The sequence below is a fragment of the Cydia fagiglandana genome, chromosome 26, assembly GCF_963556715.1.
Source record: "Cydia fagiglandana chromosome 26, ilCydFagi1.1, whole genome shotgun sequence".
NCBI lineage: Eukaryota > Metazoa > Arthropoda > Insecta > Lepidoptera > Tortricidae > Cydia > Cydia fagiglandana.
In genome coordinates this window covers 936,743-964,134 of record NC_085957.1, presented here as the reverse complement: position 1 = coordinate 964,134, position 27,392 = coordinate 936,743, and the positions used below count along the sequence as shown (strand labels likewise).

General features: G+C 39.4%; 2 protein-coding genes across 2 annotated transcripts in view; both read left to right on the top strand.

Annotated features, from left to right (window-relative positions):
* Positions 1-27,392, top strand: part of LOC134677560 (uncharacterized) — a 54,771-nt gene that overhangs the window by 1,722 nt on the left and 25,657 nt on the right. The window lies entirely within an intron of this gene.
* On the top strand, positions 2-27,392 carry LOC134677538 (zinc finger protein 431-like). The gene is made up of 15 exons (XM_063536005.1): positions 2-235; positions 1,059-1,193; positions 3,010-3,157; positions 4,831-4,988; positions 8,524-8,689; positions 9,816-9,973; positions 10,696-10,823; positions 12,372-12,446; positions 14,034-14,172; positions 17,264-17,367; positions 19,314-19,410; positions 21,464-21,631; positions 24,057-24,158; positions 26,167-26,262; positions 27,206-27,392. Exons 1-15 carry the CDS (start codon positions 104-106, stop codon positions 27,356-27,358), a joined length of 1,959 nt encoding a protein of 652 aa, XP_063392075.1. The 5' UTR covers positions 2-103; the 3' UTR covers positions 27,359-27,392.

Here is a 27,392-nt window from a genome sequence, read left to right as displayed (position 1 = left end):
ACGCCGCCCGATGATGCTGATATCTTTTATTTACATTTTTATCAGAAAACCGACTGAAGATAATCATTTAATATGATAAACACATGTTAATAAAAGCGATAAAATGGCTGCAGTCAAGTCAGAAGCGGCGGAAGAGCTGCGCGCGTGTAGAATATGCCTCGCTACGGAAACCAAACTGTTCGGTATCTATGAGCAGCGGTTAGATGAGGCTTTTATCGATATTATGGGCACTACGGTACGTATTTTGGTATTAACTTTATTCCTCAATCACCAGTCGTACTATTTGCTTTTATACTTATCTATTTTTTAGATAAATTCTAACTGTTTCAAGTTCTCTTTCCGTCAAGGAATGCTAATTAAAATCCTTGTTTTTTGTCCGTCATTAAAGCTTTTTTTGGCCAAGTTCAGTAGTGTACCTATGTAGTCCAAATGAGGCCAATGGTAAATTCAATTAACCATATAATTTTTGTTGATTCTGCCTTAGAAGGGACTTGTAGTTTGATTTTTCATTAATATTATTATTTAATAATTTGAGGGCCATGTACAGTTGCTATCGGATATATCGGAGCGGCCGATGTGCTTAAATATCTGAACACGCCTCTATTGTCAATGCGTTAGAATGCATGTTCAGATATTATTGCGCACCTTGGCCAGTCTGATATATCTGATGGCGACTGTACAAAGACAAATAGACTTTAGTCATTGATCACATCAATGAATGATTAATTGATTCGTTTTTAATCTAATTTTTTTTTATTATTTCATATTCAGACTATGGTCTCATTAGCTCACCTACCATTTCTCAATCTGTTTCGAGCTTATATTACTTTCATAGCACAAGACCGTGAAAAATGGACATCTTTGGAAGAGGCCTTCACCTAACGGGTTCCTACAAATTAAATCAACAAAAATATATTACAAACTTATGTATAACAAAAGGAAATAAAAGGCTTTTTATTTTATTTTTATTTTTTATTTTATTTATTTATTACTTTCATAGATAAGATTAGGGCCGTATATCTAAGCAAGCATTCAAATATATTTATTTTGATTTTCAGCTTTCAGTGTGGGATGGATGCCCGCAACACTTGTGTGCGTTGTGTGGCACGCAGCTCATCAAGGCGCAAGCGCTGCGCGCTCGAGCGCACCGCGCCGACGCGCTGCTCAAGCAAGCTCTCATGCAGCAACATATTGTAAGTAAATTAATATACTGACACTCGTCCCATATTTGATTACACAAACGCGTCCGTGATATAATTTCATCGAAACAATACCGGAGAATCGAATATCGATACAATGAAATTATATCAGGTAGACCCGTTTGTGTAATGAAATATGTGTACAAAACGCGAGAGTTTAAAGCGTTATATGTCCCATAATGTTTTTTCTATTCATCCATTGGTGAGGAAGTGCTAGGCCAGGCTATTGCTAGATTTGCTGGCAAAGAACAGGGGCAGCTGCCATAAAACAAATACAAATACAAAGAAAATAATGACATAGTTACCGCGCAGTTCAGTGACCAACCCTAAGGGCCCCCCCACATCTGGCGTCTTTCGAGCGTCGGCGTCTACAATTCTATGGCCGACGTCGACGCAACGTCGACGCAGCGTCGACGCAACTGCGCAGCGACGTCATTTTCCATAGCGCTGGACCGACGCCGACAGACGCCGACGCTCGAAAGACGCCAGATGTGGGGGGGCCCTTAACTGCACTAGTATTAAAGATTACAATAAAATAATATACAACATCTTATGATTTTTATGAATGAAGTAAGCTACATCTGTTCCACGGTCTGTATTAAACTGTATCACGGTGGAAACAGGATTCGCCCAAAACCCAAATATTTATCTATATGGTCCCCAGATTGGATCTAAAATTTGAGAGAGCCGTCACCTCACCTAGTATAAAAATTCTGTGTTATAGCACATAATTAGTAATAGCACTACCATACAGAAAGTAGTAGTAGTAGTAGTAAACACTTTATTGCACAAAACAAGTACATAACACAGAGAGAATACAATAAATGTGTACAAAGGCGAACTTATCCCGTTAAGGGATCTCTTCCAGCTAACCTTTAAGTAACTGAGAGATACATATGAAATGGTAGTCAAACTAAGATAAAATGTACATGACGGCGAGACTTAAAAGAAGTAGCTAACCCTAGGAACATAACTTAATACAATGTGATGCATTAGGTGCAAAGGCATATACATATATAGATATACGAAACAATTACATGTCCATAAAAATATTAATACTAACTTCTAAATAAATAAATATATACATATATATAAATACATACAAATATATATAACCGCACAATCCTACCTACGTGTCCTTCAATTGACATTTTACTTCAATTGACAAAGGACACTTCCTAGAAAATCGAAGTTTGACAGCGATTCCGGGTTGAATCATGATATCCCTTTCTAACTTATGGCACTATCCCTTTCGGCTATTTAGGGTTGTCAATTAAATTCAAGTCATTATCTTATCTGTGGTTGTGCGTGCAAAGGGACGTCAACTTGTGTCAACCCTAATAATTGCTCGGAGCAATGCTGAGCCGAACGGAGCCGAGTTTGCCCGAAGTCAGGAGTGTCTCCCCACTGCTTATAGGCTATAAGGCGCCATTCATTTATTACGTAAGACAATATTTGCAGTTTTTGACCCCCTTATGTAAGAAAAAATGAGTATAATGTTGGCGGTTGACCTTTGTCTCCCATAAAGTTTTAAGTCATAATGTATTGTTTGTCATATTATCGTTAGTCATAAAACTGAAACCGTTAACTTTTCAGGATTTTCGTAAGGTTATTCTATAGATGGGTTAAGTTTGTTTTATGGCAATCCTGAAAAGTTACGCGTTTCTGAGAAAAACCAATTATGACTAACGAAAATTCGGACAAACAATACATTATGACAACTATTTGGGAAACAATAGAGACCCAAGTTGGCGCCTAAGCTTCAGTATGGATATTTAGGGTCATAATGTTTGTTTTACATTCCCCACAGATAACAACAAGCTACCTGGCGACTCTAGACCGCGTGTCGCAGCGGCTCGCCCTCTGCCTGACCATCCACCATCCCACCATCTTGGAGACAACTCACGACGAGACCAAACAGGAGATGGACGATGACGACTTTGACCTCTATCACCCGGGTAAGATCAGTGGTAACTCTAACTTTGTCTAGGGTATTTATTGACTTTAAAGCCGGGTATTCATAAGGCAGAAGAGGCAGAGGCAGAATACCCACACGCTGGTTTGATGCCATTGAGGCAGTCACACGCGTCAAGTTCCAGGGCTCTATGCGGAAGGCAGAAGATCGGCCAGGTTGGAGAGCAATCCAAGAAAACGCAACTTATGGCGGTCACGACCCTCAGTCATGAGGTTACGACGAAGAAGAAGAAGATTCATTAGGCAACTTTTGTTAATAAACTGTTTATGAATTTGATCATCATGTTTTGCAACAAGTTTACCGTAAACACTGTTTCTGAAACTTAGCAGTTCACACTAGTTTAGTTGTTGCTAGGATGTCGCCCGAGGAGGTAGTATGCTCTGTGTGTTGGACCACACTATTTCCATGTTTTTAAACACGTCCACACTCGATGACATCTGTTTATAAACCGAATGTTTCGTCTTGCTCTCCACCTAGAGTGGGGAGCACAGCAACATGTTTATGCAGCAATATTTCATCATCCTTGTTTATAAACATGTTTACAGAGATAATGAAACATCGTGCAACACTGTTTATAAACAGTCATTAAACAGTGTTTATTAACAAAAGTTGCCTAATGAATACCCGGCTTAATATTCAAACCAGCAGAATATAAGTGCAAGATTATCAAAAAAAAATATCTTCTTCTCTTCCTCAGCGAGTATGCGCCCACTGTTGGGCATACGCCACTCCAAATCTCCTCCAAGCAGCCCTATTTGCTGCTTCTCTCCTCCAGAGTGGGCCTGCAATCTTTTTAATATCACCCTCCCATCTTGTTGGAGGTCTGTGATCTGGTCTTCTTGAACGAGGCCTCCACGCTAGGACACGCTTGCTCCATCTCCTATCATCTCTGCGACATATGTGCCCGGCCCAGGCCCATTTCAGAGTAGCAATTCGTCGGCCAATGTCTACTACTTTGGTCCGTCGCCAGATCTCCTCGTTTCGGATTCTACGCAGAGAGATATACCGAGCATACTGCGTTCCATCGCTCTTTTATCGAAAAAATGTATACATACCTATAGTTCGTTTTTTTTAGCATTAGAAATAAGGTAAACAATCTTGATGTGTCTTTTAATTGAAAAACACATTTTAAAAATACGAGTAAGTTACGGCAAATATGTAACAATTATGAATCTAATACGATCATTTATATTCTTCTGCTTTCATAAGTAATAGTTACTGATTTTTAAAAAGCATTTTTCAATTAAAAGATATGTCAACATCGCTTACCTTCTTGCAAGTTCTTTCTACTGCTAAAAGAAACGAACTATATCTCTATTATTTGATAGTAAAAGAGCCCATATCACATTTTTAGGGTTCCGTACCCAAAGGGTAAAAACGGGACCCTATTACTAAGACTTCGCTGTCCGTCCGTCTGTTTGTCACCAGGCTGTAACTCATGAACCGTGATAGACAAGACTAGACAGTTGAAATTTCCTGAGATGGGGCTATTCATAAATTACGTCATTTCAAATGGGGGGGGGGAGGGTCTGGACATCGGATTATCATCGGAGGGTCATTCGAAGCATGATTTTTGGATGATTTTAGGGGGGGGGGGTCCAAAATCGTCAAAAATAGATGACGTGATTTATGAACAGCCCCGATGATGTATTTCAGAATTCGACGAGCCCATCATCAACCTTAAGAACAGTATGTTGCTGGAGAGTGCGAAAGAGACGGAGCTACACGCGGACATCAAGACGGACGTGAGCGAGATGGAGATAAAGGAGGAGGAACCTGCCAGAAAGAGAAAAGACAAAGTTAGAAGAGAGAAGGTGAGTTTTATTGAAGTTAAAGATTCACTTATTATGTTTAAGATGTGAAAAGTCAAAGACAAATTCTTCCAATTTGACGGCTAATGTAGTGTGAGGATGGGACCCAGGACAGTAGTAAAACACAGGAGTGCCGAGTAAATACTGTAATTTATTGTTTTAAAACCTAGAATATACACCGTGTTTTTATTGAATTCCGTTAATTTCGGGGTATGGTTAAGAACGTTTAAGTGAACTAATTGGCATAGTTAATTTTCAAAAAAAAATATTTTTTTGCTCTTTTTTAAAGAAAAAATAAGTTTAAAAAGTAATTAAATGTAGCATATAGCGTTGTTGTTACACGGGCATTACATTTAACTCAACCAAACAATTGAAATCTGTGACATATCAATGTCATTTCGAACATCGATCGACCGATATTGTACTTAAGTTTAGTAGCAAATGTATGAACTCATTCTAAACACTAACCAATATGTAAACCAGCCCTAAGGCAAGTGTACACGCTTGTAGAGGCCTTATAGGAAAAAAATAAATTATTGATTATCTCCGAAATGGAGTTAATTAGAATATCGGTGTCTTTGGGAAAGTTACTTAATTTAAGCTCAGGAATGCACCCTTGAAATTAACGGAAATAAAAAAAAACACGGTGTATAAACTTGGGAATAATGGGAATTTAGGTCACACGTGTTTAGGTGGGGAGCTTTAGGGCCCCCCACATCTGGCGTCTTTCGAGCGTCGGCGTCTGTCGGCGTCGGTCCAGCGCTATGGAAAATGACGTCGCTGCGCAGTTGCGTCGACGCAGCGTCGACGTTGCGTCGACGTCGGCCATAGAATTAGACGCCGACGCTCGAAAGACGCCAGTTGTGGGGGGCCCTTACACGTGGAAGGTATCCAGTTCAGGTGTCCAGTAGCTTGACCTAAATTCCATTCCTTATATATAGAAGAGAGTCATCTTACATGACTCCCCGTATATGGACTACATTCCTAACCTAATATGGAGTAGAGTGATATTACATGCCTCTCCTTATATGTACCTACTACAATAATAGATTATGTTACTTATACCTACATTCCAGTAGATGGCGCTGTACGGCTTAGTACATTAGATAGATAGATAGATAGATAGCGTTTATTGGTAAAAAGTAATATTTTACATGTCAACAGTTCATCAATATTTACATAGTGCGGTAAATTTCATCTCATTATAATAATAATTATAAGTAAGTACTTTAATCAAGAAAAGTCATATACTTGTATACATTTAAAACAAATTAAATTATTGAAATAATATATGTCATAATATTTATAAATTAATTATCTATTTGTCAGTTTACAATTTAGTTTAAAGATGTTGGTTGTTCCCTGTGAGGAATTCATCGGTAGTGTAGTATTAAGCTTTTTCTAGGAGCAGCTTTTTTAAATTACGTGCAAATATTTGGTCACTGGCGGAATCAACTATTACTTTAGGTAGTGAATTATATAATTTGGGTCCCATGACACCCAGCGACTTTCGAAACTTTGCTAGCCTATATCTCGGAACAAGTAGCGGGTTTTGTCGGCGAGTGCTTCTAACATCAGTCCTAGTGAGAGTTATGTAATTATGTAGATTTCCCCTTACATGTGTGCAGGCTATTTGTATATAAATACTTGGTAACGTGAGTATTTTATGCTTCCTGAACAATTCTTGTGCCGGGTAGTCTAATGGTTTGTTATTAATTAGGCGTAATGCGCGTTTTTGTAATTTAAATAGTCTGTCTCGGTCGGCTGCTGTTCCCCATAGGTCTACGCCCTGAATAAGTATGGAATGGAAGTAGCCGTAGTACGCCTTTTTCAGGTTTTCAGTAGATAGGCTGTTTACAAGTCTGGAAAGTGCGTAATTGGCCGAGGCTAGTTCGTCGCAGCACGCGTCAATGTGCGCACTCCACGTTAGGCCAGCGTCGATAATGAAGCCTAAGTACTTGACTTGACGTACTTGAGGGACCGTTACATTATTTACTTCTATATTTAACTCGTCAGTAGCAGCAGTGCGTAGTTGAAAATGAATTAAATTGGTTTTTTCGATGTTCAAAAGCATGCCGTTGGCTGTGAACCATTTGGTTATTTCGAGCATTGCTTTGTTGACGTTATGTTTCAATGTTGTAAGATTTTCGGCATTAACAATAACGCAAGTGTCATCCGCAAACATGACATACTCATGTTCGGGGCAGGCTGTTGTAATATCGTTTACTAGAATTAAAAAAAGATTATTCCCCATGGTAGATCCTTGAGGAACAGAACAACCACTGATAGTTTCGGGTTGCGATTTTGAGTTTAGGACGTAGGTTGTTTGTTTCCGATTTGTTAAGAACGAAGCAATTGCGTCGTATATTTTACCTTTAAAACCGTAGCGTTCGAGTTTCTTAAGTAGCAGCGAGTGGTCGATCATCTCGAAGGCGCGCGAGAGGTCACAGAATATCGCTGCGACCTGCCGCCCCCCCTCGAGGTGCGTAAGCACACGCTCCACCAGGTCTCGCGCCGCGTGTGTGGTTGAGCGCCCAGCTTGGTATGCAAACTGCTGTTTGTTCAATAAGTTGTTTGAAACAAAGTGTTTCATTATCTGAAGACTTAACATGTATTCAAAAACATTAGAAATTATAGGTATTAACGATATTGGTCGAAAACATTTAGGTAGATGCATCTATCTATGCATTAATAAATAATAATAATAAATTCGTTTATTTCGACCAACTTAGGATCATATTACATTAAAATTAAAGTTAAATTATACTAATTTATACATTACATTACATTACATTATGCGGTATTTTTGAGTCATTAGTCGAAGCTTCACAATTTAGTTACTAGAAAACATATGGCACCATATAATTCCACCTACTTCAGCTGTCAAACTCGAGGCACGCTAGGGTTCCGTACCCAAAGGGTAAAAACGGGACCCTATTACTAAGACTCCGCTGTCCGTCCGTCCGTCCGTCCGTCTGTCTGTCACCAGGCTGTATCTCATGAACCGTGATAGACAGTTGAAATTTTCACAGATGATGTATTTCTGTGGCCGCTATAACAACAAATACTAAAAAGTACGGAACCCTCGGTGGGCGAGTCCGACTCGCGCTTGTCCAGTTTCCTTAGACTTGACACCTCTACTATCATTTCAATTTAGTCAAATCTATTCATTCTAATTTGACAGTTTATTTAAGCGCGTTTCTTTAAATTTTTTCCATTTTTATATATTGTGACCTTTTTTGCCACTTTTGTGTTACTTCTGCTCAGAATCACGATATCTTTCGATCCTAATGGGATAAAAAATGCCCCTGAGTTTTTTTCCTATTGTGTTACCATTTCCCCATATACTTTGAAAGGTGGTAACAAAAGAAAATTTTGAAAAATGTATGGAAATTTTAGGACTCTTTTTTTCTCCTATAAGGATGAAAAGGGCTCGCGATCCTGACTAGAAATAACACAAAAGTGGCAAAAAAGGTCACAATATATAAAAGTGGCAAAAAATAAAAGAAACGCTCTTATAATGAACATTTGACCACAGGTAAGAGTGAAAAGAGACAAGAGTATAAAGACGAAGAAGAAAGTCCAGAAGATAAAAGAAGTAGAAGAAGAGAAGGAACCAAAGTACAAGCGGAAACTGAAGGGGTTCAAGAAATTCTTTGCTAGTGAGGACGATTATATCAAGTTTGAGAACACTTACAATATAGGTCAGTATGATATCAATGTAACAAAAAATATATAGTGGTACCACTAAAGTAAATTAATAACTATAGTTCGTTTTTAGGGTTCCGTACCCAAAGGGTAAAATGGGACCCTATTACTAAGACTCCGCTGTCCGTCCGTCCGTCACCAGGCTGTATCTCACGAACCGTGATAGCTAAACAGTTGAAATTTTCACAGATGATGTATTTCTGTTGCCGCTATAACAACAAATACCAAAAAGTACGGAACCCTCGGTGGGCGAGTCCGACTCGCACTTGTCCGGTTTTTTAGCATTAAAAAGAACTTGAAAGAAGGTAAGCGATCTTGACCAGTTTTTTAATTGAAAAACGCTTTTTTTTAATCAGTAACTATTACTTGTGATAGCAGAAGAATATAAATGATCGTATTAGATTCATAATTGTTACATATTCGCCGTAACTTATCTTTAAAATGTGTTTTTCAATTAAAAGACACATCAAGATTGTTTACCTTATTTCTAATGCAAAAAAAAACGAACTATAGCCTAAAATAGGGCCTTGAGGCATTTTACCAAGGATGCTGGTGGCATTTCCTCGCTTTATCGCAATACTGATACGTTGTGCGAGGTAGCCGCCAGCTCTTCGGTCACCAGTTACGTCAACCAGACGCTTCGCGATTTTTGCGAACTTGTGCGCGCTGGAACGCGACATAGTACATACTACCGCCGTACAGAAAGGAAACTTCCTACAAAACCGAAGTTTGACAGCGGTTCAGGGTCGAATCATGCTGTCCCTTTCTAATATATGGCACTATCCCTTTCGGCTATTTAGGGTTGTCATATGATACAAAATTTATTTTTACAGTATGTATCAGAACGAAAGGCCAAGAAAGAGACCCATTAATATTTAGGTCATACTGAGCAACTTTTACTATGGGACCAACCCCGAAAACGCGGAAAAAAAAATTGGATGTTTCATACATTTTGCTGGTCTGATGTTGAAATTTCCTATGGGAGAGTTAATTTTTTTTCCGCGTTTTCGGAGTTGGTCCCATAGTAAAAGTTGCTCAGTATGACCTAAATATTAATGGGTCTCTTTCTTGGCCTTTCGTTCTGATACCTGCTATATTATTAATTTTTCTTTTACTTTACAGAGATAGTAAAGTTATCAGAAGAGGAACAGCAAAAAGAGCTAGACGCGCGTAAAGAGTCGAGCAACTACCTCCGCTCGGCGTACCGCTGCGAGAGGTGCTTCAAGGGGTTCCTGTCTCACACCACCTTCGAGAACCATCAGAAGAAGACACACGACCCGGTAACACTGACTCATTCGTTGATCGATCATCAAAATTATTTACCACTTCCAGATGAGTTAGGAACTTGAAAATTGGTATGCTAGTTACTTATACATTGCAACTAAGGATAAACAATATAAAAAAGAAAATGGCGGACTTACAGCCTAATATTTTATTTTCTTTATTGGGGAAATAAACAGGCATAGGCGGATAATACAAAAAGAGGACATAGATTGATACATTGATAAGTGCAACCTACATCCTGAGACAATTCCCACTAAGATTTGTAAACCAAGGATATTTGAGTGGCATTGTCATCGGAGTGAGGTGTAACATGTGTGGTATAGTACTATAGTAGATACTAAACTAATATTGGTACACTAAGGGTCTCCCCTAATATATCGACGCGCATTCGGCAAAAGCCGATAGGAAAAAGCTTTATGTCCACGCAATAAGAGCGAAAAACCGGTCGACGCGTCCGGCGTCGTCGGCCGTCGCGAGCCGAGCCAAACGACGACTTTTTCGCTCTTATTGCGCGGACATAAAGCTTTTTCCTATCGGCTTTTGCCGAATGCGCGTCGATATATTACGGGAGACCCTAACGATAATAATAATCATTACAGTGCTGACAAGATTCGATCACATAACATTCGAACACATAATAAAACATATTAGTCAACTATAGGGCTAAATATACATGTGAAAATGGTAAAAATTGAAAAAATATGTATTATGTCCGCAGAGCAACGGCCGAAACGAGTGTGTTCTATGCGGCGCGCGTTTCCGTCACCCGGCGGGTCTTAGGAAGCATTTTGAGTCCCACACACTCAAGTTTATATGCAAGATCTGCCAGTTCATGACGAGGCATCGGTAAGCACATATTATACATATACATATTTATATGTAGCCCTTTAACACGCTACAATTTTTTATTTAACTTGCAATGTTAGTATATATGTGATCGAAATTGTCAAAATATTACCTTTAATGGTATCTAAAATTTGACTTACGTACTTGTTATCAGTGACAATGCGATGTTATTGTATGTCACTATGGTTTTTTTTTAGGATTAGAAAAAAGGTAAACAATCTTGACGTGTCTTTTTATTGAAAAACACTTATTATGTAACAATTATGTATCAAATACGATTATTAACATTCTTCTGCTTTCATAAGTAATATCATCAAACTGCACAACGGGACTTAATCGCGTATTTAAGTTTTAAGATTTACCTCCGACGTTTCGAGGACGGCGTTGTCCCCGTGGTCTCGGAGAAGACTGGCTCAAGTTGATATCAACATCTAGCCGCGCGAGTTTTTCGAACTACCCGCACTTGGTCTTGTTTATCAGTTTGAACGTTTGCCGTTGTGCAGTTTGATGATGTTTAATAATCGTGAAAGTTTAAATCAGTGTTTCATAAGTAATAGTTACTGAATTTTAAAAAACCGGGCAAGTGCGAGTCGGACTCGCGCACGAAGGGTTCCGTACCATAATGCAAAAAAAAAAAAACAAAAAAAAAGCAAAAAGAAAACGGTCACCCATCCAAGTACTGACCCCTCCCGACGTTGCTTAACTTTGGTCAAAAATCACGTTTGTTGTATGGGAGCCCCATTTAAATCTTTATTTTATTCTGTTTTTAGTATTTGTTGTTATAGCGGCAACAGAAATACATCATCTGTGAAAATTTCAACTGTCTAGCTATCACGGTTCGTGAGATACAGCCTGGTGACAGACGGACGGACGCGGACGGACGGACGGAAGGACAGCGAAGTCTTAGTAATAGGGTCCCGTTTTACCCTTTGGGTACGGAACCCTAAAAACGTTTTTCAATTAAAAGACACTTCAAGATCGCGTAGTCTTTTTCTAATGCTAAAAAAAGAGCTATAATCTTAATTAATTTTAAGATTTGTTGTACTACTAACACTTACTTACTTACTTGGTTGGCGCTGTGACCCACAATGAGTCTTGGCCTCCAACACAAGAGCACGCCACTTTGATCGGTCCAGAGCGGTATCCCGTCAGCTTTCGCCGACGCCGAGCTCACGGAGATCTGCCTCCACTCTATCTGCTCAACGGTATTTAGGACAACCAGCAGGACGGCGTCCAGTTGGTCGACCCAAGTAGGCCCTTTTGGCTGCCCGATCTTCACCCATCCTTTGAGATAGCCAAGCCAGCGGAGACGGTGCGCTTTGGTCTCACCTATTATATTCGGCTCGGCTATCAGATGTTCTCTATTTCGGCACTACTAACACTGGTAAGACTATCACCGGGGTAAGTCTATCACTTGTATGGAATCCTCATATTGTTTGTCTTGCCCGAGCAAAATAAACTATGTTAGTCTTACCCAACCTTAACTTATATGGATTCGAAATAAATAAATAATTGAATTAATTTGTTATTGCATGGCACGTTGTAAAGGAGTATGGCGGTGATGCACGCTGACTTCCATTCGGGAAAGACCTTCGTTTGCAAGTACTGTGGCCTCACTTTCAAGTTAGTATTACGTATTCCATACATATCTTTATGACATGTTTTTACATTGTTAAATTGTACAACGGGACTTGATCGCGTATTTAAGAAAACGTTCAAACTGATAAACAGGATCAAGTGCGGGTAGTTTTTTAATAAGTAATTTCGCGCGAAAAGATGTCGATGTCAACTTTAGCCAGTCTTCTCCGATGCCACGGGGACAACGACGCCGTCCTCGAAACGTCGGAGGTCAATTTTAGAACTTAAATGCGTTATTAAGTCCCGTTGTACAATTTACTAATGTGTAAATATCGTGAAAGCTTTAATCGGTGACATGTTTTTAATATTAAAACTTGTTTCCATTCAATATCAAATAGTGCTTTAGGAATAAAAAACTAAAATTAACTAAAGCTAAAAAATTAAAATACCTATCAAAATTTTGCGCCCTTGGTAGGGTGCCCATCACGCAGGCAGCGTTCCCGCGCTGGATTGCTATGGCCAATGTTTGCGCGAGGGTCACCTGTGGCTTCCCTTAGGGGTTTGCTGGGCGCCGCGTGCCCCCCTACCCGTTTTTAATGGTTTAATGTCATATGCCAATGTGTGTTTTTTAAAAGTTCAAAGAATTCCGAATCACTTCCGAATTCTAAAGTCAATTTACGGAACTACCCGACATTCAGACATAATTTCCCAAAAATACTTTATATTGTCACTATTTTAAATATTAAATCCATTGAGGAGCATAATATGTTCTATTAACAAAAACCGGACAAGTGCGAGTCGGACTTGCCCGCCGAGGGTTCCGTACTTTTTAGTATTATTGAATTATAGCGGCAACATGCTGCCAGAATGCATGCATGCATGCTGTAGGCAGAATGTGCTGTTCAAAAATTGTTTTATTACATCTTTATTGTACCGCATTCAAGAAATAAATAAATGATTATGATAACAGAAATATATCTGTGAAAATTTCAAATGTCTATCATGGTTCATGAGATACAGCCTGGTGACAGACAGACGGACAGTGGAGTCTTAGTAATAGGGTCCCGTTTTTACCCTTTGGGTACGGAACCCTAAAAAGCCCAAACGTAATAATGTCATAAGCGTCACTCCACTGACATAAGTCGTCTTATTTGTGGAATACCGTCCTCATATCCTTATACATATAGGTACAGTCGCCATCATATATATCGGAGCGGCCAAGGTGCTCACAAATATCCGAGCACGCCTCTATTGTCAAGGCGTTAGAGTGCTTGTTCAGATATTGTGAACACCCTGGCCGCTCCGATATATGTGATGGCGACTGTACCTACTGACCTTGGTGTATATTTTTAATTAAATTAAACTACGGGACTTAATCGCGTATTTAAGTTTTAAGATTTACCTCTGACACAAAGGACGTAGTAGAGTCGCCACCAGATATATCGGAGCGGCCAAGGTGTTCACAATATCTGAACAAGCACTCTAACGCCTTGACAGTCGAGGCGTGTTCAGATATTTATGAGCACCTTGGCCGCTCCGATATATATGACGGCGGCTGTACAATTTAATAATGTGTAAAAATCGTGAAAGTTTAAATCAGTGTATCTTTTTATGTTTTTATTTGTCGTACAGCAAACAAACTACGTTCAACACGCACACACGTGTGCAGCACCCGTTAGAGAACGCCTCGGCGGGCACGTGCGACGTGTGTGGAGAGACCTTTACCGGCAAGCGCGGCCTGCAGCAACATAAGGCCATAGCACATAAAAAGGTCAGTAAATAGATAAATAAAATAATAACGTATTTAAAATGAGTACATTTTTATGTACTTATTCAGCAAAAATAGTACAGTATAATGACTATAATGAGTAACATCAAAAAGATTAAAAACTACCTAAAATAAAAAGATAAACTAATCTAAATTAAAATAAATCTAAAAAAGGCCCCCGCGGCATTGTGCCAAAGATCCTGGCAGCATTCCCTCGCTGAATGGCAATACTAATGCGTTGCGAGAGAAAGCTGCCAGCTCTCTGGTCACCGGTAGTATAGATAAACTGTATTTTTGCAAACAAATGACTGATTGATTAATATAGAATCCCACCAAAAACATAAATGTAAAAAAGGAGAGCCAAGTTCAATACAAAAATTATGCTTGGCTGTGGGGCTCGCCGCAAAAAGAATGGAGATCTAAATGAGTGCCACTGCCAAGTTCTATGCAAAATCCAAATATGTATTTATAGGAACAAAATAACATTATAAACAAGTATTAAACTCTATTTCTTTGCTTTATTGGATACCTATAACAATTGCTGTTATTTAAAAAAATGTGAGATCTTAAAGTAGGTTAGATTTGACTTGGCCAGTTTTCATTATATCAATCATTTTATATATATTGTAATTCTGATAAAACCTGGCCAAGCTAAATGTAACCTACTTTAAGATCTCACATTTTTTTAAATAACAGCATTTGGTATAGGTATCCAATAAAGCAAAGAAATAGAGTTTAATACTTGATTATAATGTTATTTTGTTCCTATAAATACATATTTGGATTTTGCATAGAACTTGGCAGTGGCACTCATTTAGATCTCCATTCTTTTTGCGGCGAGCCCCACAGCCAAGCATAATTTTTGTATTGAACTTGGCTCTCCTTTTTTACATTTATGTTTTTGGTGGGATATCAATACTTTTTGTAAAGAAAACTAGGCAGGCATTGAGATTTAATGTTTTTTCTTGTGTTTCCGCTGTATGGTTTTTACTTCTGTTCTTTGTATAATTATGTGGTGCCTCGCGCCGCCGACGACACACCGTTGGCCGGTTGTTTAGAGCGTATTACAAGTTTTTTATATGGGGACACCACTTATTTATTGACTAAACTTTATTTTAATATAGCAAATATAATAATACATATATTGGGGTAGTTTCAAATATCTGCTTGTAACGGTTCCAACGCTACAATAAAAAAATATTTTTTTGTATGGGGACCCCCCCTATTTTTTAACTTTTTTTTATTTTTAGATTTTTCCTACGCTTACACACAATTACCGAGCTGGATTCCAAATTTCATCCTTCTAGGTCATCTGGAAGTAGGTTAGGTTTAGGTACTTATAGGTATGTCAGTCCCAATAAAAAATGGTTATTTTGTATGGGGACCCCCCCTATTATTAAACTTTATTTTATTTTTAGATTTTTTCCTACGGTTACACACAATAACCGAGCTGGATTCCAAATTTCATCCTTCTAGGTCATCTGGAAGTAGGTTAGGTTTAGGTACTTATATGTCAGTCCCAATAAAAAGTGGTTTTTTTGTATGGGGACCCCCCCTATTTTTTAACTTTATTTACTTTTAGATTTTTTCCTACGGTTACACACAATAACCAAGCTGGATTCCAAATTTCATCCTTCTAGGTCATCTGGAAGTAGGTTAGATTTAGGTACTATAAGTCATAAGTCAGTCTTAAAATTTACGACTTTTTGACCTTCATACCTTTATAACCGTTTGAGCTAGCTTCATGAAATTTGGGCTTCTAGATATCCTTATGGATGTAATTAAACACACGTAGTTTTATGTGTTTACGTCAAAGATGTTTTGAGTTATAGAAGGGTCAAAAGTGGCACCAAGTGGTTCGTGTAATATTACACTCGGCGCTGGCTAGCCAGTCCTTTGCTTGAACTTGGCTTGACACGCTGCCGCGTGTCTAGATATTACGCGAAACTGTGCATAGGAGGCGCCACTGCCACTAACCGTCACAATCTGGGGATCTACCGCGAAACAAGAAAATCGAATTTTCGTTATCTAACCTCTCTATCACTCTTGCTTATTCGAGCGATAAAAAGGCAGATAACTAAAGCGAAGCGCTGGTGGCCTAGTGGTAAGAGCGTGCGACTTGCAATCCGGAGGTCGCGGGTTCAAACCCCGTACCAATGAGTTTTTCGGAACTTATGTACGAAATATGATTTGATATTTACCAGTCGCTTTTCAGTGAAGGAAAACATCGTGAGGAAACCGGACTAATCCCAACAAGGCCTAGTTTCCCCTCTGGGTTGGAAGGTCAGATGGCAGTCGCTTTCGTAAAAACTAGTGCCTACGTTAATTCTTGGGATTAGTTGTCAAAGCGGACCCCAGGCTCCCAAGAGCCGTGGCAAAATGCCGGGATAACGCGAGGAAGAAGAAGAAAGAGGCAGATAACTAAATATCGATTTTCGCGATTCCCGGTAGGCCCTTGTTAACAAACCGCCTTGATGCACCAATGTCATATTTTATTGTCTGTGAAAACTTGTCGAAAAACAGTTTTAGGCACAGTATGTATAAGTTACTCTATGGTTTACTAGAGTCATAGTGCTACACTCTGGCGGCAGAACATTGAAGTAATATCCCCTATTGAGTGGAAAGAAAGCAGTGAAGCGGTTGAAGCAGTGGTGGCCGAGTGGATATGACGTCTGACTTTCAATCCGGAGGTCGCGGGTTCAAATCCTGGCTCGTACTAATGAGTTTTTCGGAACTTATGTACGAAATATCATTTTATATTTACCACTAGCTTTTCGGTGAAGGAAAACATCGTGAGGAAACCTGCATACATCTGCGAAGAAATTCAAAGGTGTATGTGAAGTCCCCAAACCGCATTGGCCTAGCGTGGGGACTATAGCCCAAGAGAGGAGGCCTGTGCTCAGCAGTGGGACGTATATAGGCTGAAATGATGATGATAATGATGATTTATTTATTTATTTAATCTTTATTGCACAAAAGAAAAATCTTATAATACAAAAGGCGGACTTAATGCCATAAGGCATTCTCTACCAGTCAACCTTAAGGCTAAGCAGATGATGAGTGGAAAGTGAACTGAAATGTAATTTGTTTGTAGCTGACGACGCCGGAGCTGAAATGCCGCTCGTGTTTAGTTCAGTTCGAGAATGTGGACGCGAAAACACGTCACAAGGTCAACAACGTCTGCGACACCAAATTAAGGTAGGTACAATATACTCTAAAATTTAGCTTTTTAGCAAAGAGAGTAGAGTGTATAGAGGGTTGTTGTCATAATAAATTTTGGGTCTCTATTGTTTCCCAAATAGTTTTAAGTCATAATGTATTGTTTGTCCGAATTTTCGTTAGTCATAATTGATTTTTCTCAGAAACGCGTAACTTTTCAGGATTGCCATAATACAAACCTAACCTAACCTAACCTATCTATAGAATATCCTCACGAAAATCCTGAAAAGTTAACGGTTTCAGTTTTATGACTAACGATAATATGACCTCCCTTGCATCGGTTTACTCATCACTGAGGGTCGTGGCCACTTCTAAGGAACAGCTTCTCTTTGACAACTTGCCGCCACCTCTTTCTGTCCGTCGCCGAATGTAGGGCACCGTGGAGCGTTGCATCAAGGGCTGAGCGAATTTGGTCTGTCCACCGCATTGGGCTCCTGCATCTAGGTTTATCGCCTTCGATTTTACCAGTGATTACCAGCTTTTCCAGGTTATCACTGTCTTTCCTGGCAATGTGGCCAAAATACACAAGCACTTTGCGTAAGCACATAGTAGACAGCCTGGTTGTGATGGTCAGTTCATCAAGGATCGATGCATTAGTGCGGCGCGCTGTCCAGTGTATGTTCAGCAGCCTCCTCCAGCACCACATCTCAAAGGCATCAATTCGGTTACGGTCAGCTTTCCTAAGGGTCCATGTCCATGATAATATGAAAAACAATACATTATGACTTAAAACTTTATGGGAAACAAAGGGACCCTGTAAATTTTGTAGTCAAAGTAAATTTACTGCCATCTTTCGACACAGGATTAAAACTAAAAATAAAAAAGGAACAAAATATCAAAAAGAATATGTACATAATTTTTTTAAATATTTTTTATTGTTATTCTTAGAACACCATATGACTGACCCATGTTCTTTCATTGACATGTGTTAAAATTGTTAAATATGTATCGGTGTCGCCATCTACCCGAGTATATGCCAAAGGTATGGCGCCATTTATTCAAACATATATTTTTCTGGATTTTCCGAGGCACGTTTTTAGGGTTCCGTACCCAAAGGGTAAAACGGGACTCTATTACTAAGACTTCGCTGTCCGTCCGTCCGTCCGTCTGTCTGTCACCAGGCTGTATCTCACGAACCGTGGAAGCTAGACAGTTGAAATTTACACAGATGATGTATTTCTGTTGCCGCTATAACAACAAATACTAAAAGCAGAATAAAATAAAGATTTAAGTGGGGCTCCCATACAGCAAACGTGATTTTTGACCAAAGTTAAGCAACGTCGGGCGTGGTCAGTCCTTGAACGGGGGACCGTTTTCTTTTTGCATTTTTTTTCCGTTTTTTTTGCTTTATGGTACGGAACCCTTCGTGCGCGAGTCCGACTCGCACTTGCCCGGTTTTTTACTTAGACTGGACCATAACGCGCGAAAAATAAAGAGAATTGCGGATGTTTTATTCTGTACTAACTTTTCATTCCTTCTTATATGATGAATTCCGGGATTGTTTGATTTATTTGTCATCCAATTTTCTCTAACACTCTGTTAACATATGTAAGGTATCTATCTACATCTATTAACTCATTTCCGTCAAAATGTAGAGTCAAAGAATTTAATTTACTACCCATTTTGTACCTTGTCACAGTGACAATAGTATGAGGTCCCTAGCGACTTTCATATTTATTGTCACTGTGACAAGGGGGCTTCATAAATTACGTCATTTCAAATTAGGGGGGGAGGGGTCTGGACATAGGATGACGGTAGCATGACGTAGGAGGAAACGGGGTCATTCGAAGCATGATTTTTGGATGACTTTAGGGGTCAAAATCGTCAAAAAACGATGACGTAATTTATGGACAGCCCCAAGGTACGAAATGGGTCGGAAATTAAATAAGTTGTTTGACTATACGTGTGATGTGTATACGTACCAGGCCGTGTGCGGCGTGCGGCGAGCGGTTTGAGGACGAGGAGACGGCGAAGAAACACTACCAGGACAACCATGTGAAGGAACACTACAAATGCGACCAGGTACACTACTACACATATTTGCGTTAGATTCGAAAGAAGAAAATGCTTTTTACAAGCTTATACAGTGTGTTTTCTGTAACAGGAGCAATAAATTAAACTGTAGGCTGAACACCTCAAACTGACCAAAATTTGTTCAGCAACTTTTGAAAATAACTCATGTTTTGATTTTTATTACACTTTAAAGTTTATTCTTAGATGCAATGTATTGCAAATTCTATTATGTTAAAAGCGTGACAAGTAACGTCAAACACACTGATGTCAACGTCCATTGAAGACAATATTTATGTTGTATGAAAAAGAGGAAGTCTAAAGGATTCATAATTTTTAAAAGTTGCTGAACAAATGTTGGTCAGTTTGAGGAGTACAGCCTTTAGTTTAATTTATTGCTCCTGTTACAGGAAGCACCCTGTATTTAGTTTCACCTGTCCCGTTGTCTGTGTGTGGGCTGTAACTAATTAAATCTTGCAAGTTACATTTGACCCATTTCCCGGTTTGACGGCTGAAAATTTACAATTTTGCATACATATGTAAGTCGGGTGACAATGCAATATTATGTTACCATCGAGCCGATATGATGATGGAGACAGGAGGTGGCCATAGGAACTCTGTGATTAAACAACGAAACCTAGTTGTGTTTGGGTTTGTTAGAATTGTCTCGATGAGTATTAGTTGACCGTGGAAACAAAGTACAGTCAGCGATAAAAGTTTGTACCAAAAATGACCTCTATTCTTGTGTAAACATTTTTAGGGTTCCGTACCAAAAAGGTACAAAAGGCAGTGGCGGATTTGCCCTATGGCCAAGTAGGCCCGGGCCTAGGGCGGCAAGTTTTTGTTTTTGAGTTTTTGACCTTCTGGGCGAGCTCGCTCCATTGTAGGCCACGTCTACGCCTCGGCTAGTCTGTGGTCATGAGTAAGCCCATTCATAATAATAAAAAAAAAAGACAAAAAATTCGCTGATGATAACAAGAAATAACTCAAAATGTAGTCAATATGATGGGTGCTGAGAAAGGGGCGGCTACAGGGCCTGGGGCCTAGGGCCGCAAAGACTGCAAATCCGCCACTGACAAAAGGAACCCTTATGGTGCGACCCTGTCTGTATGTCTGTCACTTTGCTAAATATATCGAGAACTACTGAAGCTATCGATTTGATATTTGGAATGAACAACGCGAACCCAAATACATAGGGAGTGTAATTTTTTTTTCACCACACCAGCTCGGAAAGGCTTACTTTGCACTTCAAAAACTGATAGCAAAGTTGCATTTTATTCACATGTGAGGCAAAGTAATCAAATGCAAGTTTTGAGTTGTTTTCTTATGTTTGCTGGTAGAATTGGCTTTTAAATGATGATTTTGGATGATAAATATTTAATAACATTCATTTGGATTTGTTTTAGTTTGATTTTGTTTGATATTTTACATTTAATATTTGCTTCAGGTTGATGTGGTTGAAGAATTTCGTGTTTCACTCGGGGGAAAATTTTGTTTAACCCTCGTGCTTTGAAACCCTCGCAACGCTCAAGATTCCATTTTTGGAACCACTCGCTACGCTCGTGTTTCAATTTCAATTTTGGAATCTTTCGCTTGCTTGGGTATCACGAGCGGTTAAACAACAACTTTGCCCCCTTGTAAAACAAATAACTATTGTTATTTGTTTTACAGCGAGCCAGCGAAAGATTCCAAAATTGAACCACGAGCGTAGCGAGTGGTTCGAAAAATGGAATCTTGAGCGTTGCGAGGGTTTCAAAGCACGAGGGTTAAACAAAATTTGCCCCCGAGTGAAACACACAATTTTTCACCACACCAACCAGAAGCAAATATTAAATGTAAAATATGAAACAAAATCAAACCAAATCAAATTCAAATGAATGTTTTTAAATATTTATCATCCAAAATCATCATTTTTAAGTCAATTCTACCAGCAAACATAAGAAAACCACTCAAAATTTGCATTTGATCACATGTGAATAAAATGCAACTTTGCTATCAGTGTTTGAAGTGCAAAGTAAGCCTTTCCGAGCTGGTGTGGTGAAAATAACTATTTGTCTATGTCCAGTGCGACACAACATTCGCGAAGAAATCCTCCCTGGCCGTCCACTTCGAGCGCGTCCACCTCAAGATCAAACCCAAGAAGCCGGCCTTCTACAAGTACCACCAGTACGGCAAGGGACGGATGAAGATACGGAACGCAGAGATCTGTGAGATCTGCGGGAAAGGGTACCCGGTGAGTCCCTCTCTGTCTCTCTCTCGTCTCTTTTTTTTTTGACGCAGGGGTAAATACGCATTAGATATGAGCGCCGCGCCGGCGCGCCGCCGCCGCCGACAAAATTTTCACGCCGCCGCTGCCGACGCTGCGCTATCGGCGTGGCATCGGCGTGACCTTGTAAGATACTACTACCTTCAGAATCAGATAACATGTATTTTATCTAGTTTAGATCTTTAACGGCGCCAGTCTGAATAGCGTATAGACATACAAAAGGTATTTTATGTCCATATAATTCAGAAATATCGAAAATTTTCTGTTTGGTAACCGCGCTACTAGTGTTAGGGCAACGAAATTACTAATTTTGCCAGCTGGCTAGCTCATCCGTCATTCACCGCGAATTTAACCACTGCAAGCATAGTTGAATGTCTTTAAAAGGTGTAAAAGGGGGTTTATTTCAGATATTAAGCATTTTCACGCCCAAAGGTCCGGCCATTGGCTTCGCACGGAAGGCGTCGGAAACGGAATCGCGTCTCATTTAAGCTTGGCCATTGTTCAAATTTCAAGCTTTGCTCTCTCGCAGCCCAATTGTTGTCCTCGCTTCGCTCGCATAGAAGTAAGCCGCTATCTGAATCTCCAAGTTTTCGGCCCTGGTTGGAGCCTAAATTTCGACCTATCTTTTAAAATGCTTGGTTATTGGTTCTTCTCCGATCTTAGCTTCACTACCAGCACGGCCTTTGGCCACGCACGAATACACCTGCAGGAAAGCTCCAGGTTTAAAACTATGGCCTCGGTTTTTATCGGCCTTCGGACTTGCTTACACTGGACCAATAGTTCAATTCCAAGCTCTGCTCTCTTGCAGCTTGGCCTTCGGCCTTGCACAAAAGCGCGCCGTAATCGGCGCTCCGCGCATTCGGCCGTCAGCCAAGCTTACACTTGGCGTTCGATTCTAAACTGTATGCTTATCTGCAGCTCAGCCTCTGGCCTCGCATAGAAAGGCGTCGGTGTTAGGTTGAGCTCGGCCTTGGGCCTCACTTTTTGACATAATGAATCGGTTTGTTGGGTCAATATTGGTTAGTGACGGGGGTTGATTTTCCTCACTTCGGCTCTTTGGACTGTCGACCAGACGTTTCCCTGTTACAGTCAATCTGCTACTTTTTACTTAGCACAAAAGATAAGGGCCACGCAAAGATCTTCCGGCCAGGCTCTCTCCAAGATTAATTAAGACCGCCTCTGATGCCGCGGTTTTATATAGTATATAATAGTACATTTCGATGCTAGTGCGGAAGGTATGTCATTACTTCACGAGTACCGAGATATCTTGCCACGAGCCGCAGGCGAGTGGCAAGACTCGGGACGAGTGAAGAATGACATTTCCGCACGTGTATCGAACGACGTTTTTTAATACAGTTGCGAAAAAATAAGAAAAACATTGTTAATCGTACACTAAACAAAAGTGGTAACAGTGACAGCTCGGTTAGACGTCGTCTTTAAGTATATTATATCTATGGGCGTTTGGCAGCTATTCCGTTCCATTCAGTCAACTTATTAAGAACGGAATTTTCAATATTGAATATTAAAAAATAAACGTGTTATAATGATGAAGAGGTAAGTAATTAAATATGAAATATGTAATATTTTTCGTATTTTTACATTAACGGTAGGTTTTTATGCTGATTACGACGTTTAAAGGAACCTAATATTAACACTCATCAATAAGTAGTCGTGAATTGGAACAAGTATAAATTTAAAAAAATTGGAAAAGTGAAAAGCACTAGTTCGAGATAACCAACTTTCCGCACGCTAAACAGCTACGTAAAGTAGCACTTTTTGAGCCTCTATTCAATAAATTTTGCTTGAAATTGAAAAATGCACTTAATTTATAACTTTCTTACAGTAAAAACACGTATTTTCGGTAAAATATTGGTTTGAATTCTTTTTTCATTAATCAAAGGTGTTTCAAGGCCACGCCGCCGATTCGCCGCCGCCGCCGACCGATTTTGACCAGCGCGCCGCCGCCGGCTAAATGCCTATCGGTGCTCATATCTAATACGCATCCATCCCCGGCTATAGTTCGTTTTTTAAGCATTAGAAAGAACTTGAAAGAAGGTAAGCGATCTTAACATGTCTTTTAATTGAAAACGCTTTCAACAATCTTGATGTGTCTTTACTTTAAAAAACACATTTTAAAAATAAGTTACGGCAAACATGTAACAATTATGAATCTAATACGATCATTTATATTCTTCTGCTTTCATAAGTAATAGTTACTGATTTTTAAAAAGCGTTTTTCAATTAAAAGACATGTCAAGGTCGCTTACCTCCTTTCAAGGTCTTTCTAATGCTAAAAACGATCTATAATAATTGCTCGGAGCAATGCTGAGCCGAGCGGAGCGGAGTTTGCCCGAAGTGTCTCCCCACTGGTCAATATGTTGTATGTCGGCAGGACACGACGTGGCTGCGCTACCACCAGCGCACGCACACCGGCGAGCGGCCCTACAAGTGCGCGCAGTGCACCAAGAGCTACATGACGCCCGCCGGCTTGCAGGTACACAATGGTTATTTGTTTCACAAGGGGGCAAAGTTGTTAATCAACATATAAAAACATATTACAAAAACACGTAAGTACATTAAACTTATGCTAACGCAGGTATCGTCTTGGGTCGTCCTATTCGTTTTTCGTCAAGTTCTTAAATTAGTCCTATTCTGCTTTCGTCACCCATTCTACATTCGTCGAAAATGGAATCTTGAGCGTTTCGAGGGTTTTAAAGCACGAGGGTTAAACAAAATTTGCCCCCGAGTGAAACACAAAATTTTTCACCACACCAACCCAAAGGAAATAATAGAAGTAAAATATCAAACAAAATCAAATCCAAAAGAATGTTATTAAAAATTTATCATCCAAAATCATCATTTAAAAGTCAATTCTATCAGCAAACATAAGAAAACAACTCAAAATTTGCATTTGATTACTTTGCCTCACATGTGAATAAAATGCAACTTTGCTATCAGTTTTTGAAGTGCAAAGTTAAAGTAAGCCTTTCCGAGCTGGTGTGGTGAAAAATAATTTTTAATACAGTTGCTCAAAAAGTGCTACTTTACGTAGCTGTTTAGCGTGCGGAAAGTTGGTTATCTCGAACTAGTGCTTTTTACTTTTCCAATTTTTTTAAATTTATACTTGTTCCAATTCACGACTACTTATTGATGAGTGTTAATATTAGTTTCCTTTAAACGTCGTAATCAGCATAAAAACCTACCGTTAATGTAAGAATACGAAAAATATTACATATTTCATATTTAATTACTTACCTCTTCATCATTATAACACGTTTATTTTTTAATATTCAATATTGAAAATTCCGTTCTTAATAAGTTGACTGAATGGAACGGAATAGCTGCCAAACGCCCATAGATATAATATACTTAAAGACGAAGTCTAACCGAGCTGTCACTGTTACCACTTTTGTTTAGTGTGCGATTAACAATGTTTTTCTTATTTTTTCGCAACTGTATTAAAAAACGTCGTTCGATACACGTGCGGAAATGTCATTCTTCACTCGTCCCGAGTCTTGCCACTCGCCTGCGGCTCGTGGCAAGATATCTCGGTACTCGTGAAGTAATGACATACCTTCCGCACTAGCATCGAAATGTACTATTATTGACAGTACTTTAGATTCAAGTCTGGTTATCCCTGTTGTTTTTAGCGTTTTTTTGTTTATAACTGACACTGACATAAATAAATAAAATATTGGGGACTTCTTACACACATCAACCTAGCCCCAAACTAAGCAAAGCTTGTACTATGGGTGCTAGGCGACGATATACATACTTATATAGATAAATACATACTTATATACATAGAAAACACCCATGACTCAGGAACAAATATTAGTGTTCATCACACAAATAAATGCCCTTACCGGGATTCGAACCCAGGACCATATCCGATCCATACATATCGGGGCATGTAGTACGAGCCCCAATGCATATGTTTTCGGCAGGAGACCCCATTTTTTGAGGTTCTCGCGTTTGTTCAAAACTAATGTTTTTGTTTAATAATTACTAATATTAAATGCTTATACTAATGTAATTTAATTTTATATGGTAATACTCTGCAATAACTAAATCCAAATACAAGAAATACCGTTTGTACTGAAAGAAAAAAAAAATGTTTTTTTTTGACGGGTATTAGGATTACAACATATGTGAAAAGGGCTATTACCAGGGAAAGCAATAGGGCTCTGCCAATGTACTGACAATTTTGTTTCGAGCCCATGCATGCAGCAGTGCTGTAAGAGAGGACAATATGATTTGGACAACGTTTTTGAAAAGTCCTTTTTTTTCAGCAATAAAAGTCTCATGCAATTTTATTATACGATCAAAATAAACTACATTAAACATTGCTATTATGGTTCCCATCACTGGGTCATTATATGTTCATGTGTAAAATTTATTAAAATAAACAAAATTGTTGCGCGGAACTAGACGAAATCATTTGCATCGGGGCTCGTATTTGACGTATCTCATTGTTCGAATACGGCTGTTATACGTTTCAGCGTCACGTGGTGATCCACACGGGCGTGCGGCGCTGGCAGTGCTCGCAGTGCCCCAAGACGTTCCTGCACCAGTCCTCCATCTACACACACAAATTGGTAACTTATGATGATGATGCATTCCTGTTACCCCTCATTAGGGACATAGGCAGGCGTGGCTCACTCCGCGATTTCGTCGCTTTGCTACAGGTAGCTAAAAGTACATTCCACACCAATTTTGGTGGCTAGCCATGAGCCGCGCGTGGCGCTGTCGCCACCTGGCGGCCATATCTGTCCTGATCGTAACAGATGCGAGAGTGAGTCTTCTGTACCTAGTACTGTTATTTATTCTGTGACATAGGACTCGCAGAAGAATCCTCCATTTGTCACGATCTTGAGCGGCTACTTCCAGCTCTTTCCAGTCGAGTCCAGTTGAGCCAGCCTCTTTCTCAACTAATCACCTCCTTGGTAACTTATACATCGCCAGGTGACAAGCAAAAGTCAGTAAGTACTATCAAAAAATTAAAGTAACAATGCACTTTATTACACTTGTAACACGGTTTATTTTCCAATAATTTCAATGGTGTTAGTTAGTGACTTTTGCTTGTCACCCGACGACATACAGTTAATAAATTATTCGCTTTAGCAAAGTAACTGCATTATCTTGCTATGCTCAAACTTCCGTGCTGATACGCTACACTTGAGATACTATTCTGGAATCCATGGTTTCGCTGTCTCCTTTGACAAAATATTGTATTGAGCTCCTTTCTAATACAGTATACTACAGAAAATAAATGCCAATAAAAAAGGGGCCACGCCAAAAACGCGCCTTAAGACCAGTGTAAAATGTTGCATAACGCGGGTATTAAAACTTACTCTATATACTGTTTCTACTTAAATGAATGCAAATCAAAATAATTTAGATATAATTTGACCAAATATATATAATTCTAAATGAGATTTAGCCTGTGCCCAGCAGTGTGGCAGTGTGATAGGCTGCATTATTAAAATTCTAAATTAGTTTCATTTACATTCTCTCTATTTTATAATTATGATTTCCCAGGTACACACGGGTGAGAAACCATACGTCTGCCAAATCTGCAGCAAGGCGTTCACTCAATCAGGCTCCCTACAAACTCACGTGAAATACGTCCATATGAAACTAAAACCTCCTCCGCGACGCCGCCGACAAGAACTCTATAAGCCACCCAGCTGAACTCCGTTAGTAATTTAAACTAATGTCCACATGG